The following is a 14,513-nucleotide window of genomic DNA, read 5'->3' as shown; positions in this document are numbered from 1 at the left end:
CATCATGGATTAATTACATGGTAGAACAGCAGTAATTACATTCAGAGTTACAGAAGACAGGATGGGTCACTTTCCACTCCTATAAAACTAAAATAAATACTTTACTGTGCCCGTCTGCACGAAGATGTAACATTACGCATTATGCACGAACATTATGTTATTACCAAAACAATTTTGTATGTTTACACTTTTAAAGTGCAAAGAGATAGTTTAAAATAAAGTGCATTAAATGTTTTATATCAAGATACAGCCTGCTGAATTACTGATTAAGCAAATTTGGTAATTATTACTAAAATTTCTTAATGATTTTTTACTACCTCTGAAAAAACAACTTTAAAGGACCCTGCATTTTGCAAGAGGGGAATGTTTATTTTAGGGACCATCCTTACTCGCCCCTTCAAAAAGAAAGAGATTATTTTTTTATAGATTTGGCAAGTGAATATTGCTGTAAATCAAACTTTTTTCGTAGAAAGTACGAGTCATAAACTATGGGAGAGCGTCCAATACAGGAGTACACTGTATAAAACATTTCAAAGGATTTTTACTAGTTTAAATAGATGAAATATTTTTTGAATTATAAGGATTTTCATTTCTTTTTTTTTTACCAATTCAAGGGGCAAAACAGCTTAATTACTAGGTCAAGGGGGATTAATAATCATGCATGTGAGGTTTGTTGATTGTAGCTAAAATACTTTCTAGATTATATACGTTTCTATTTTCAGATGGCTGGACGAAAAACGCCATAACAATATCAACCCGCCTTCAGTAGGGGATAATGAGTATAAATTACCTTCCAGGTGTGATTGGTATATGACAAACACCATATCCCCTTACAACCTCTGTTCCAAACACATCAGGACCGTAGCAATGCACAACAACCTGAGGCCCTGTAAAACATGTATGACACCATGAACAATAAATCATTAAATGGAAATTGAAAAAAAACAAAAAATGATTTTTAAAAGTTCTAGTAATGAAATTTGCATTATTCTCAAATTTTCCTTAGCACATGGGTGAAAAAAGGCAATAGAAAACATGAAATAAATTCAAAAGTAAGAACAGAAACATTTTGATTGTTTTGAAACAACTATTTTTATCCTGATTAAAATATTTCTTGATTTTTTTTGTTGCACTAAATTAAGGATAACCATATTAAAGCTTCTCACAATGACATTTTTCGAACCTCTAATTAGATTTAAAATTCAAATAAGAGGATCTGACTTAGAAATGAACATGTGTATTCCTGTAATGAGCTTTAAATCACGAACCAGACATTAATGTTAAATAATTATTAGTACTAAAGTCAATTTGAATGTTTTTATGAAAATGAAATGTTTGCAAATTTAAAAAAAGTGAGAAATACTTGAAAAACAAAATGGTTAACTGCCGAAAAGATCTGCCAATTTTTCAAACTTGCACGGGAAACAGGACAATAATGAAAGGGTTAAATGTATTAAAACACGACTGATGCACTGCTGATTTTTTGAAGAATCAGAAAACTAATTTCATTTGAAGAAGCATTTATAGCTACGCAAGTATTACATTTAAGGTTCCTAGAAACATTTGCAATGTTGAAGGCAGTACCATTTATTCTAACAATCACACAATATTTCAATATTTACCAATACATGTACTAAAAATAGCAATCGCATTTTTATTACACCTAATTTAGTTAATTTTTTCTCTATTTTCCTGCGGATTTTTTATATAAGATTCTTCCATAGGTTATAGGTGCAAATGGGAATATCCGGCCTCGAAAGTAACTGTTTAGGTGGTAACGAGGCTCCTTGCCGTCAGTTACCGCCTAAACAGTTAACCGAGAGCTGGATATTTCCATTTGCACCTATAACCAGTGACAGAATCTTTTTCTTGCATACCGATTTCAAGAAATAATAATAAAAATAAAATCAATAGAACGACTTTCTTTTTAGAACTATTTCTTATGGCAGTGTATTTAAACAAAGCGCCGTAAACCAACGTCCGTCATGCATTTCAAAACAAACAACAATGTTTAGTTCCGGTTTTGTTTTATCAGTTGCAGCGTAACGTTATGAATTTTTGATAAAATAACGTGATTTGAATCAAGAAATATACTATCAGGAACTAACAGGAACTGTTAATGTATTGAATTTTATTCTGTTTTTTAAATAAAATATAAATTACTACATAAATCTTCTACATATATGTAGTTCGTTATACGTCATTTACAGCACGAGACGGGGTGTAAGATGGATTTTTCCAGCACCGGTAAAGATACCGGAAATCCCCGTCTGGTATGCAAGAATACAGTCATATTATTACTAGACTACATGTATATGGATTCTACATAGCAGTCAATGTTATATGGACATATTTAAATCAGCTGCACCATGAGAAAACCAACATTCTAAGTGCATTTGCATCCATGCAGTCTGGTCAGGATCCATGCTGTTTGCTTTCAAAGCCTATTGCAATTAGAGAAACCGTTAGCGATAAGCATGGATCCAGACCAGACTGCGCGGATGTGCAGGCTGGTCTTGATCCATACTGGTTGCAAATACACTATGTTGGTTTTCTCATGGTGCAGCTCAAATATCTTATACTCCATTCACTTACATCCATGTGGGTTTGTACTTTTAAATGTGACATCAAGAGGGAAGTTCCATACAAACTGTTGTCTTTCATCCTGACTTTTCTTCGTTACTTGAGTAATTCCCTCCTCCAAGCCCTGTATAACAAGTGAATGAAGTATTGCCATGCAATACAAAGTCCCCTACTGGAAGGCACCTAATTTTCTCTACTGCAGTATAACATAATGAACTGATATCTGTCAATGATGTATAAACAATATTGTACTACATATACAATATGTTATAACAACACACTTGGATTAAAATGTGCATATATAAAAACCCACAGTTGTTTTCATACTGAATTTTTTTGGCTGATTATAAAAATGTTATCATGTAAGTTATTTATAGTAACAACAAAGGGAAATTAATCTTTTAAAAAAAAAAAAAAAAAAAATCTATATAATATAAGTCCACAAGAAACCCTTTACCAGGTTAGAGATAGGTCAAAATACACCTAAAAATTGGATGTAACATGCATGCTGTACCACAGAAAAGTGGTCTCGATTTTTCTCTACCGCCAGTAATAAAAAAGTTACAATAAAATCTATTTATAGAAACAACAAAGGGACGTAATTCTAAAAACAGGGTGCCTCATGGTGGTGAACATTTGTTCCAAGTTACATCAAAATCCCTCCATGCATGAAGAAGAAATGTTCTGTACAAAGTCATTCTTGAATTTGACCTTTGACCTCTAAATATGACCTTGACCTTAGACCTAGGGACCTGGTTCTTGCGCATGACATGTTGTCTCATCCAGGGGAATATTTGTGCCAAACTGATATCTAAATCCTGCTTTGCATGACAAAGTTATAGACCGGACAGGAAAAAAATCCTCTTGACCTTTGATCTCAAAGTGTGACCTTGACCTTTAAGCTAGGGTACTGGGTGTTGCGCATGACACGTCGTCTCATCATGGGAAACATTTGTGCCAAGTAATATTAAAATCCCTTCATGGATGGCACAGTTATGGACGGGACAGGAAAAAAACTCTGTTGACCTTTGACCCCCAATTGTGACCTTGACCTTTGAGCTAGGGGTCTGGGATTTGCGCATGACACGTCGTCTCATCATGGGGAACACTTGTGCTAAGTGATATTAAAATCCCTTAATGAATGTCAGAGTTATGGACCGGACACGAAACAGACCCTGTTCATGCTATGTTAACATTTGACTGTTTAGTGTGACCTTGACCTTTGAGCTTCATGTAGGGGTCTGAAAGTTGTGCATGACACATCGTCTTATTATGAGGTACATTTCTGCCAAGTAATATTAAAATCCCTTCATAGATGGGAGAGTTATGGACCGGACAGGAAAAAAGCCTTGTTGACCTTTGACCTCCAATTGTGACCTTGACCTTTAAGCTAGGGGTCCAGGTTTTGCGCATGACACGTCGTCTCCTCATGGGGAACATTTGTGCCAAGTAATATTAAAATCTCTTCATGGATGGGAGAGTTATGGACCGGACAGGAAAAAAGCCCTGTTGACCTTTGACCTCCAATTGTGACCTTGACCTTTGAGCTAGGGGTCCGAGATTTGCGCATGACACATCATCTCATCATGGGGAACATTTGTGCCAAGTAATACTAAAATCCCTTCAAGGATGGGAGAGTTGTGGACCGGACAGGAAAAAAGCCCTGTTGACCTTTGACCTCCAATTGTGACCTTGACCTTTGAGCTAGGGGTCCGGGTTTTGCGCATGACACGTCGTCTCATCATGGGGAACATTTGTGCCAAGTAATATTAAAATCCCTTCATGGATGACAGAGTTATGGACCGGACACGAAATTGCGGACGGACGGACAGACGGACGGACGGACGGACAGACAGACGGACAGACGGACGGACGGAATGACGGAAAAGTGCATTCCTATAGTCCCCGAAACTGGTTTTCAACCAGTAGGGGACTAATAAACAACTCTTGTTTACACAACATTATCTGATTTAATATATTTATTCATTTTTGGCTGACTGTGAAAAAAAGTTATACAACTAATAAATAAATTCCTCACTTGACTTTAACTCTGTAGAGGAAATTGTCATAGGGAATTCTTTAACTATACTTTTACGTGCCGGAACCCAATTTCTGCTGAGGTATTGCAATACAGTGTAGCAAAAAAACATAGTACATGATTTTCTTAGAAATGACTATGATTTTTTGTCTGTCCGCACTCCACTTGTACCTGTCCTAGGCAATAGGGCAATCCTCCAGGTCGAGCCCTGAAGGTATGACAGAAAAAAAAGGTAGCTTTCTATACAGTGCTGAGCAACATGCCAAGGAGCTACTCATATCATATGTATAACTTTTTATGTGTCTAATATGACATGGCTAAATTGTTTGTTTGTTTTGGGTTTAATGCTGTTTTTCAACAGTATTTCAGTCATGTCACGGCAGGCAGTTAACCTAAACAGTGTTCCTGGATTCTGTACCAATACAAACCTGTTCTCCGCAAGTAACTGACAACTTCCCCACATGGATCAGAGGTGGAGGACTAATGATTTCAGACACAATGTCGTTTATCAAATATCACATACGCCCTGCCAAGTCGAACTCATGACCCCGCAATTCGTAGATCAACGTTCTACCTACTGAGCTAAGCGGGGGGGCTAATGTGACATGGCTTGAAGGAACAAAGCAACATTGACCTCTAGCACTCAATGAGGATACTGTACCACTTACGAGAAATTAGGTAGTACTTGAAATTCATTTAAGTTATATTGGACTTATTTTATTTTATGTACACTGTAAAAACAGGCTGTTACAATATCACCTGTTACAATTACTATACTTTCAAGAACTCTTCCTAGATTATTAACCAAAAGTAACTAATTATCTGTTGAAATTACAGTCAAATTGAAAAAAAAAATCACAATTACGATAGTTTGACTAAGTCTGGTTTAAATCCTATCACCAGAACTTTTATAACCCTGAAGACACAAGTTTCAATTCAATATCTGCCTTAGTTTGTGATAGTAACTCGCATGCAAAACTTCAACCAGGAGTTTCTAAGTCCAAATGGGGGCAAATTTTACCCAAAATACATAATAGTTATGGGACTTGACCCTGGGTGAGGTTGGTAAACAAGAGCTGTCCCTAAGACAGCCAGTGCGTGGCTATTCGAATTGTTGTTCCAGAATCAGGAATATTATCCTAAATGTTAAAATATCTTTAGAATTAAGAGTCAATCCAGTATCTGTATTAAGAAACGAGTTTTTTTAGTTATGGGGAATTGCTTATTGTTAACCAACTTGGTACAGCCTTTTAAAGTTAAGTGTCCAAGTAAGATGTAGAAGTTTAACAATTATTTTTTTTATTCAATCATCAATGTATGTGTAGTAAGAATGAAATAGTCACAAAGATCAACAGTCACAATGTATCAAGTAAATGTTAACAATATGTCTAATTATCACTAAGAAACTAATGTAACAAAGAACAAGAGCACCGCCGTGCGGGTGCTGACGCTCATCTGATTTTTTTTGTATAATAGAACTATTGTACTACCCATGATTTTCTAAGTATAAAAAGGGCCATCATTCTTGCAAAAAGCAGGACAGAGTTATGTTTCTTGATGTACAGTGTCCACTTATGATGGTGAAAAACTGTTGCAAGTTTTAAAGCAATAGCTTTGATAGTTTATGAGAAAAGTATACTTAAACATAATACTCAACCAAGAAAATGATTTTCTAAGTCCAAAAGGGGCAATAATTATTGCAAAAAGCAGGGTTGAGTTGTGTTGCTTGCTGTACAGGGTCAGCTTATGATGGTGAACAAGTGTTGCAAGTTTCAAAGCAATAGCTTTGATAGTTTAAGAGAAAAAGTTCACCTAAACATAAAACTTAACCAAGAAATCTGATATTTTCTAAGTCCAAAAGGGGCCATAAATCTTGCAAAAAGCAGGATGGGGTTATGTTTCTTGCTGTACAGGGTCAGCTTATGATGGTGAACAAGTGTTGCAAGTTTTAAAGCAATAGCTTTGATAGTTTAGGATTAAAGCTGACCTAAACATAAAACTTAACCAAGAAAACTGATTTTCTAAGTCCAAAAGGGGCAATAATTCTTGCAAAAAGCAAGATGGAGTTATGTTTCTTGATGTACAGGGTCTGCTTATGATGGTAAACAAGTATTCCAAGTTTCAAAGCAATAGCTTTGATAGTTTAGGAGAAAAGTTGACCTAAACGTAAAACTTAACCAAGAAATCTGATATTTTCTAAGTACAAAAGGGGCCATAAATCTTGCAAAAATCAAGATGGAGTTATGTTTCTTGCTATACAGGGTCAGCTTATGATGGTGAACAAGTATTCCAAGTTTCAAAGCAATAGCTTTGATAGTTTAGGAGAAAAGCTGACCTAAACATAAAACTTAACCAGGCAACGCCGACGCCGACAACCGCTCAAGTGATGACAATAACTCATCATTTTTTTTCAAACAGAATTTAAAGCGTCTGCATGATATTCATAACGACCTTTTTTTTTTTTGTTGATTTGTTCTTTAATAACTACATTACTTGCTAGGATTTCTTTTATTTTATTATTATTTTTTTTTTTTTTTTTTATCTACAACTTAAATTAATGTTTGTAAACTATAAATACAACTTGTAGTCTCTGTAATTTTTGAAATACTGATTTTTACTAGATGTATAAAATTTCTGATACATTCATGTTTTCCCCCAACAATAAAATAATATTTGCCTGTCGGAAGTTCATGTAAACATGTTATTATATACTGTCATTATGTTTAATCCCCATATTGTATAATTACTTGGGTGTAATAAAGATCATGTTCTGTTCTGTTCTGTTCTGTTCTTTAAATGTAGAGTTAAATAACACAACTTAAATTTCCAATTACAATTGTCATTTTCTACTTAAAATAACGAACAGTTTGGTACCAACTTTGTCATGAGTAAAATTACATGTAAGGATAGCTAAGCATTTTCACATTTTTAAATAAAAGCTACATTTAACTTCATAATATCTGCGTTAGTTTTGGAGATAGTAACTTGCATGCAAAACTTTAACCAGAAGATTTTACGTTCGAAACGGGACATAATTTTGCAACAACAACAACATTAATTTTATTCACATCAGTATTCAAAACACAATACAAAATATATGTCAGACTTATTAATAAATGGGAACTGATGCTATGACCTAGTCTTATAAACTCAGAGAAAGGTATGAAGTTTCCATTCAATATTTGCATTAGTTTTTGAGATACAATGTACTAACTTACATGCAAAACTCTTATGCTCTTTACATAGTCACTAGCGTAACTGTCAGTACAGGATAGCACTGATTTTCAGACAATGACACAAGAAAAATAACAAAACAAGCTAACATCTAGGATGTATGTGAGAATGTCTGTCTGCAAGCCAATAAAAGAATAGGATATTTTTTTTTTTTTACTTTAAAAATTTATATAATAATTTCTTAATGCAAAAATTATCAAGCTTAGTTCTCTACACCCTAAAATCCGCTATACCCTACTAAAAGCACTGTATAGATGGAATGCCATTCCTATTTTGACAGACTTGCACAGGTAACTATTTGAGTCCCTGCTTTTCAAAAAAATTGCTAATTTACCAGAATCCTTACAACTACAGCCAATACTGAATATCAATGATTTCATACCCTTGAATTTTTCAATGGAGGGGAGCTTACTAATACTACAAGTATTCAAAAGTACTACATTATTGCTTTCCCTGAGAAAAATCATGTACTTACAGATGTTATGAGCCAATCTTGTCCATATGTGAAGCAATATCTACAGTAAATATCATCAAACTCAGGAAACTGAAAAACAAATTGAAAAACAATAAATAGAATATTTTGTATGTAAAAATTTGCTGACATAAATGCATGCTTTTCATTAGTTTTCTACTGATATCAAATCATTCTGAGGGATTAATGAACTCATACTGTCAGAACAAATAAATAAAAAGAATACTCTGATAAACAGGAAACACTTTAGAAAAACTTTACTACAAATGTATACAGTATGTTTAGTCACATTGAACAAAAATGATTTGCATAACCTTTCCCCCGCATGGCTGTCATGTGAATAACATAAATAATTTATTGACATGACTGGTGCAAATAATCAATCAGCAAGACCATCTATGAATAACAAAAATAATCTGCATGAAGGTTGTGCTGATAAAGTACCAGTATTTGCTTGACCATCATTTGCACAGCCTTGGCTTAAATGGGCAGGCGTCCAGTAACTGGAAGATTAGACACATCAGATTCTGTTTATTTGATAGAAAGTGTCTAGAGATATGGATCCATACCTGCAGACACAAGACTGTTGGGGGTTGTCTAGGAGTACTGACCTGCTTTTTCCATATAATAGTTGCTCATTTTCATTTTTAATTTTGTTGCAAATAAAAAATAAAATAAAACAGAAATAAACGTAAATAATTTTTTTTAAAGGAAGTGTCTAGCTGTCCGATAACAGGACGCCTAGCCTGCATTTTAGCCATCGGGTAACTGAACCCCTCGCTTATACTCTAGATTTTTTCTAGGCATCCAGTGATCGATTTGTTTATTCACAGTGTACATAATTAATTATTTTATCAGTTTTGTTTGCCTAGGATAGCAATATTTACCTGTAAAATGCTAGACTGAATTCAAATCCTAATGTCAATCTCGATAGTTTAACAACTATTTCAAAGCCTTAAAATGGAAGTGTTACAAATTCTTTGAAGGCAAATGATGAAAGAAAGTCAAATGTTTAAACATAACTGACACAACATTTATACAAGTTTAATAAATGTTCATAGATGTAGCACACGCCTTTTGAAAGAATTTTAATACTATAATTTGTTGAAAGGTATGTTGAAAATAGTTAAAGACATTTTAATTAAAAGCAAAATCTTTTATTTCAATAATCAAGTTTAATAAAATCACAGGAAGCTGAAATTCTATTCCATCCATAAGCCAACACAAGTCTATATAAAAAAGACCCCCCTCTATATAAAAACAAGAGGACCATGATGGTCCTGAATCGCTCACCTATCCCCACATGTTCCAGTGTTGAACTGAGTATGACATCGTTATTTCTATTATTTGACATAGTGACCTAGTTTTTGAGCACATGTGACCTAGATATCATCAAGATAAAAAATTCTGACCAATTTTCATGAAGATCCATTGAAAAATATGACCTCTAGAGAGGTCACAAGGTTTTTCTATTATTTGACCTAATGACCTAGTTTTTGAAGGCACATGACCTACTTTTGAACTTGACCTAGATATCATCAAGATGAACATTCTCACCAATTTTCATGAAATATCTCATTAAAAATATGGCCTCTAGAGAGGTCACATGGTTTTTCTATTTTTCCACCTACTGACCTAGTTTTTGACCGCACATGACCCAGTTACGAACTTGATCTAGATATCATCAAGCTGAACACTCTCACCAATTTTCATGAAGATCCATTGAGAAATATGGCCTCTAGAGACGTCACAAGGTTTTTCTATTTTTAGACCTACTGACCTAGTTTTTGACCGCACCTGACCCAGTTTCGAACCTGACCTAGATATCATCAAGATGAACATTCTGATCAATTTTCATGAAGATCTCTTGAAAAATATGGCCTCTAGAGAGGTCACAAGGTTTTTCTATTTTTAGATCTACTGACCTAGTTATTGACTGCACATGACCCAGTTTCAATCTAGACCTAGATGTCATCAAGGTGAACATTCTGACCAATTTTCATGAAGATCCCATGAAAAATATGGCCTCTAGAGAGGTCACAAAGTTTTTCTATTTTCAGACCTACTGACCTAGTTTTTGATCGCACGTGACCCAGTTTCAAACTTAACCTAGATATCATCAAGGTGAACATTCTGACCAATTTTCATGAAGATCCATTGAGATATATGGCCTCTAGAGAGGTCACAAGGTTTTTCTATTTTTAGACCTACTGACCTAGTTTTTGACCACATGTGATCCATTTTCAAACTTGACCTAGATATCATCAAGGTGAACATTCTCACCAATTTTCATGAAGATCCATTGAGAAATATGGCTTCTAGAGAGGTCACAAGGTTTTTCTATTTTTAGACCTACTGACCTAGTTTTTGACCCCATGTGACCCATTTTCGAACTTGACCTAGATATCATCAAGGTGAACATTCTCACCAATTTTCATGAAGATCCATTGAGAAATATGGCCTCTAGAGAGGTCACAAGGTTTTTCTATTTTTAGATCTACTGACCTAGTTTTTGATCCCACGTGACCCAGTTTCGAACTTGACCTAGATATCATCAAGGTAAACATTCTGACCAATTTTCATTAAGTCCTCATGTAAAATATGGCCTTTAGAGAGGTCACAAGGTTTTTCTATTTTTAGACCTACTGACCTAGTTTTTGACCGCATATGACCCAGTTTCGAACTTGACCTAGATATCATCAAGATGAACATTCTGACCAACTTTCATAAAGATCCCATGAAAAATGTGACCTCTAGAGTGGTCACAAGCAAAAGTTTACGCACGCACGGACGGACGCACGGACGCCACACGATCACAAAAGCTCACCTTGTCACTTTGTGACAGGTGAGCTAAAAACACCAGGAATGTAACACATTCACACCCCACCCACTACATATAAACAAGAAAATTTCGAAAAACAGAAGTGCGGGTGTGATTGGGTGGTGTAATTATCTAAGGGCAAATAAAGCAAATAAAATATACACAGAACTGTGCTTATTTGTCGCTGTCACCCTATGGACTAACACAAAATCAACAGTTTCCACAACATTTTGTTCATCGTCTAAGCCATTGTGTGACGTCACAGGTTAATGTAGATTTCTGCTGCGGAGTTGATAAAGTTGTTGTGTAAATGCCTGTATCCGGTAATACAGTAAGAACTGTATTATACAGCATACGGGTTAAAGTACAATATTATGAACGCGTAACCATGAATTTTGTCAAAGCAGGATCGTCATTTCCAACACATCTAATATCAGAAAAGTTCAAAACTCATACTGTATCACTAGACATAGCTGTCTGGCCATGATAACAAAATATCAGTTACTCCCTGCTTGCGTCAATGGTCGAGTTACTTTCCTGCTTTTCGGAACGCTCGAGTTACTTCTCATCTTTGGGTTTTTCCAATATGATTTGGCTAAATATTCTTTTATTAAACTGGTAAATGAATTCAAAGATGTAATATTTATTGAAAGAAATATTAATGATAAAAAATAATGTATAGAGAAACTATTTATTTATTATCTCCGAGGCAAAATATGTGACGTCACGCAATGGTTTCGACGATGAACGAAATGTTGTTAAAACTGTTGATTTTGTGTTGGTCAATACAGTGATAGCGACAAGTAAGCACAATTCCGGGTTTATTTTATTTGTCCTTTGATAATTACAAAACCCGATCACACTCACACTAGTGTTTTTTGAAATTTTATTGTTTTTCATGAGGTGGGTTGGGTGTGGATGCATTGCATTCCTCGTGATTTTTTATATACGATATAGAGGGGGGACTTTTTTTATATAGACTTGTGTTGGCTTATTAAATATGGATAGGATAGAATTTCAGGTTCCTGTGATAAAATGTAGATGTCACAAGAATGTTAAAGTAGGACTTTCTAACATTTCTCAATTCTTCCAGTGCACCATATCCTCTAAATGAAACCTTTCATCTTTTGTCATCATCTTTGAAACATATATCATTATATGGCCCAAAAGGTGAGTCCACTGCATTTCATTTGAGGAAATTTTAGCGTGACAGACTTCTATCTATCTATCTATCTTCCGTAGATGTCAAACCTCTTGCGGGAACGTAGACATTTTGCGCGTCAAAATCATAAAGAGAAAGAATATAGTGATAAAAATTTATAGAGTGGAAGAAACTAAAAAAAAATAACAACTTTGCTGATATAAAAAGGTTAAAACTTTCAATCTTGAGTTTGCAGGATAACTAAGGCAAGGCGTGTTCAAGGCTGCAAACTGCAGCACTGAACTGCTCTAGGGTAGGGAGGTGGGCTACACTGGGGGGAAGTTGGTTCCAATGGTACACTGTTCTCGGAAAATAAGAAAACTTGTAATAGTCAGTGGTTCTAGTTATTAACCTATAACTTAGGGAATGGCCATAGCGGACACATCGGGTCATTGGGGTAAGGTTATCTACGATTGGGATAGCAACCAGATCATGATGAATCTTATAGAAGAGTGATAACCTAGAATCTATACGCCTTAAATCCAGTCGACGAAGGTTTAGGGAGTGGAGCATATCTGATACACTGGGAGTACGGCCGTAGTCAGTCTTGATCCAACAGGCGGCTCTCCTTTGGATGCGTATTTGGTCAATCTGATTTTGGGTGTGGGGCGACCATACCTCGAAGGCATATTCGAGCTGGGGTCAGACTAGAGTCTGGTAAGCAATGGTCTTAATGTGTTGGGATTTGACCTTAATGTTTCTTAGTAAGAACCCTAGGGTTTGGTTAGCTTTTTGGCTGACCTGTTTATGTGATTGTCCCATGATAGGTCATTTGAGATATCCACGCCTAGGTATTTAGTAGTCCAAATAATTGTACTCGAGAGTTGAATATCGTTATATTTTCTTGACTTGTCGATATCCGCCTCCGAGTACAAACCAGAAAAGAAAAAGAATGTGATAGCACTGTCCCCTTCTTTGCGTAAATAACACCCAATGGATTCCGTTGGGCGGGAATTATGTTATAATAAAGAGACGGATCAAAAAAAGAAATACATACATAGATACATAGAAAGCCTTTAATTTTTCCTTTCCAATGGTGTATATATTATCTATATTCCTTAAAAAACTTTCAAACTATGGCAGTTAAAAAAATTCAGAGGTTTAAATCGCGTGTACTACGTATTGGAAAATGAAAAATTCTCGATAAATATGTCCTGTTCTTATGTTTTATATTTACTATTTATGATTTAAAAAACAGGTAAGCTGTTAGGGCTAAAAAAAATCGTGACTACTGAAAAATCGTAATTTCAATCGACCACAGTTTCCACCACAATTTTGATTGTTTCTGGTTGAGACCTCTAGGTAGACCAAGTAAAATATCAAAATGTAAAATCGGTCTACCCAAGGTCTCATTATTTAGACTAGGTATTTAGCTTAGCTGACCGACTCAAGTTGGACTCCATGTAGGTAATACTGGGTAGGGATAAGATGTTTCCTTCTAGTGGCGTGGATCACCTGACACTTTGAGGGGTTGAACTCCATATCCCACTCCAACTCCCACTTTTCTAGAAGACTTCTGGCACGATTTCAGCTTAGGTTTTAATACGGGATTCGTTTCAGCTCAGAGATCCATCACAGCAAATTTAATCTCTGAGCTGATATTTAGCTAGAAAGAGACATGAGCCGAGTCTCTGTACTGGCAGCAGCGAGTTTCAACCTGTCCCTTCATAAATCAAGATATAACTTTGGCACTTTTAAGCTTACTGCTCGGGTAATATATAGGCATATGAAAAAATAATCATTCCTGCGATTGAACAGAGAATTATAAGAGATTAATGCTCTTTATTTACCTCTGCAGATTCAATTTGGCCGCTAACCATCACAAGAAATACCGAACTTGCCGCCATGTTTGTTTACATCACACCGGTGCATAAAATTCACATTCCATGAAAATTACAAATTTAGTTCTTTTGGCTAGAAGTTACTAAATGTCTCCACCCCTCGTGTTAGTCTGTTTCACTGATCTGTAGTATCTAACGCGTGGAAGAGTCTACCCCTCGTGTATGCTGAACACCACTAAATACAAGATACAAGAAGCTTTATTTTACGTCGGATACAATATAACAAGTTAACCTTAGCTCATGAGCTATTTTCCGACAAACATAGATTAACAATGATAAAGCAGCTAAAAAGGAAAACATAATAATTGCTTTAAGCATGTTTA

General features: G+C 35.3%; 1 protein-coding gene across 1 annotated transcript in view; it reads right to left on the bottom strand.

Moving 5' to 3' along the window:
• Positions 1-14,290, bottom strand: part of LOC123564552 (B9 domain-containing protein 1-like) — a 33,810-nt gene extending 19,520 nt beyond the window's left edge. The window contains exons 1-4 of the mRNA XM_045358219.2: positions 14,140-14,290; positions 8,331-8,399; positions 2,596-2,707; positions 791-887 (exon numbers count right to left, since the gene is read on the bottom strand). Of these exons, the coding sequence (XP_045214154.2) occupies positions 791-887; positions 2,596-2,707; positions 8,331-8,399; positions 14,140-14,196 (335 nt within the window). The 5' untranslated portion in view covers positions 14,197-14,290. The remainder of the gene's footprint in view (positions 1-790; positions 888-2,595; positions 2,708-8,330; positions 8,400-14,139) is intronic.
• Positions 14,291-14,513: the final 223 nt, after the last annotated feature.

Source organism: Mercenaria mercenaria, chromosome 2 (genome assembly GCF_021730395.1).
Source record: "Mercenaria mercenaria strain notata chromosome 2, MADL_Memer_1, whole genome shotgun sequence".
Classification (NCBI taxonomy): Eukaryota; Metazoa; Mollusca; class Bivalvia; order Venerida; family Veneridae; genus Mercenaria; species Mercenaria mercenaria.
Note: the sequence above shows the minus strand (reverse complement) of the source record. Positions and strands in the feature narration are given on the sequence as shown.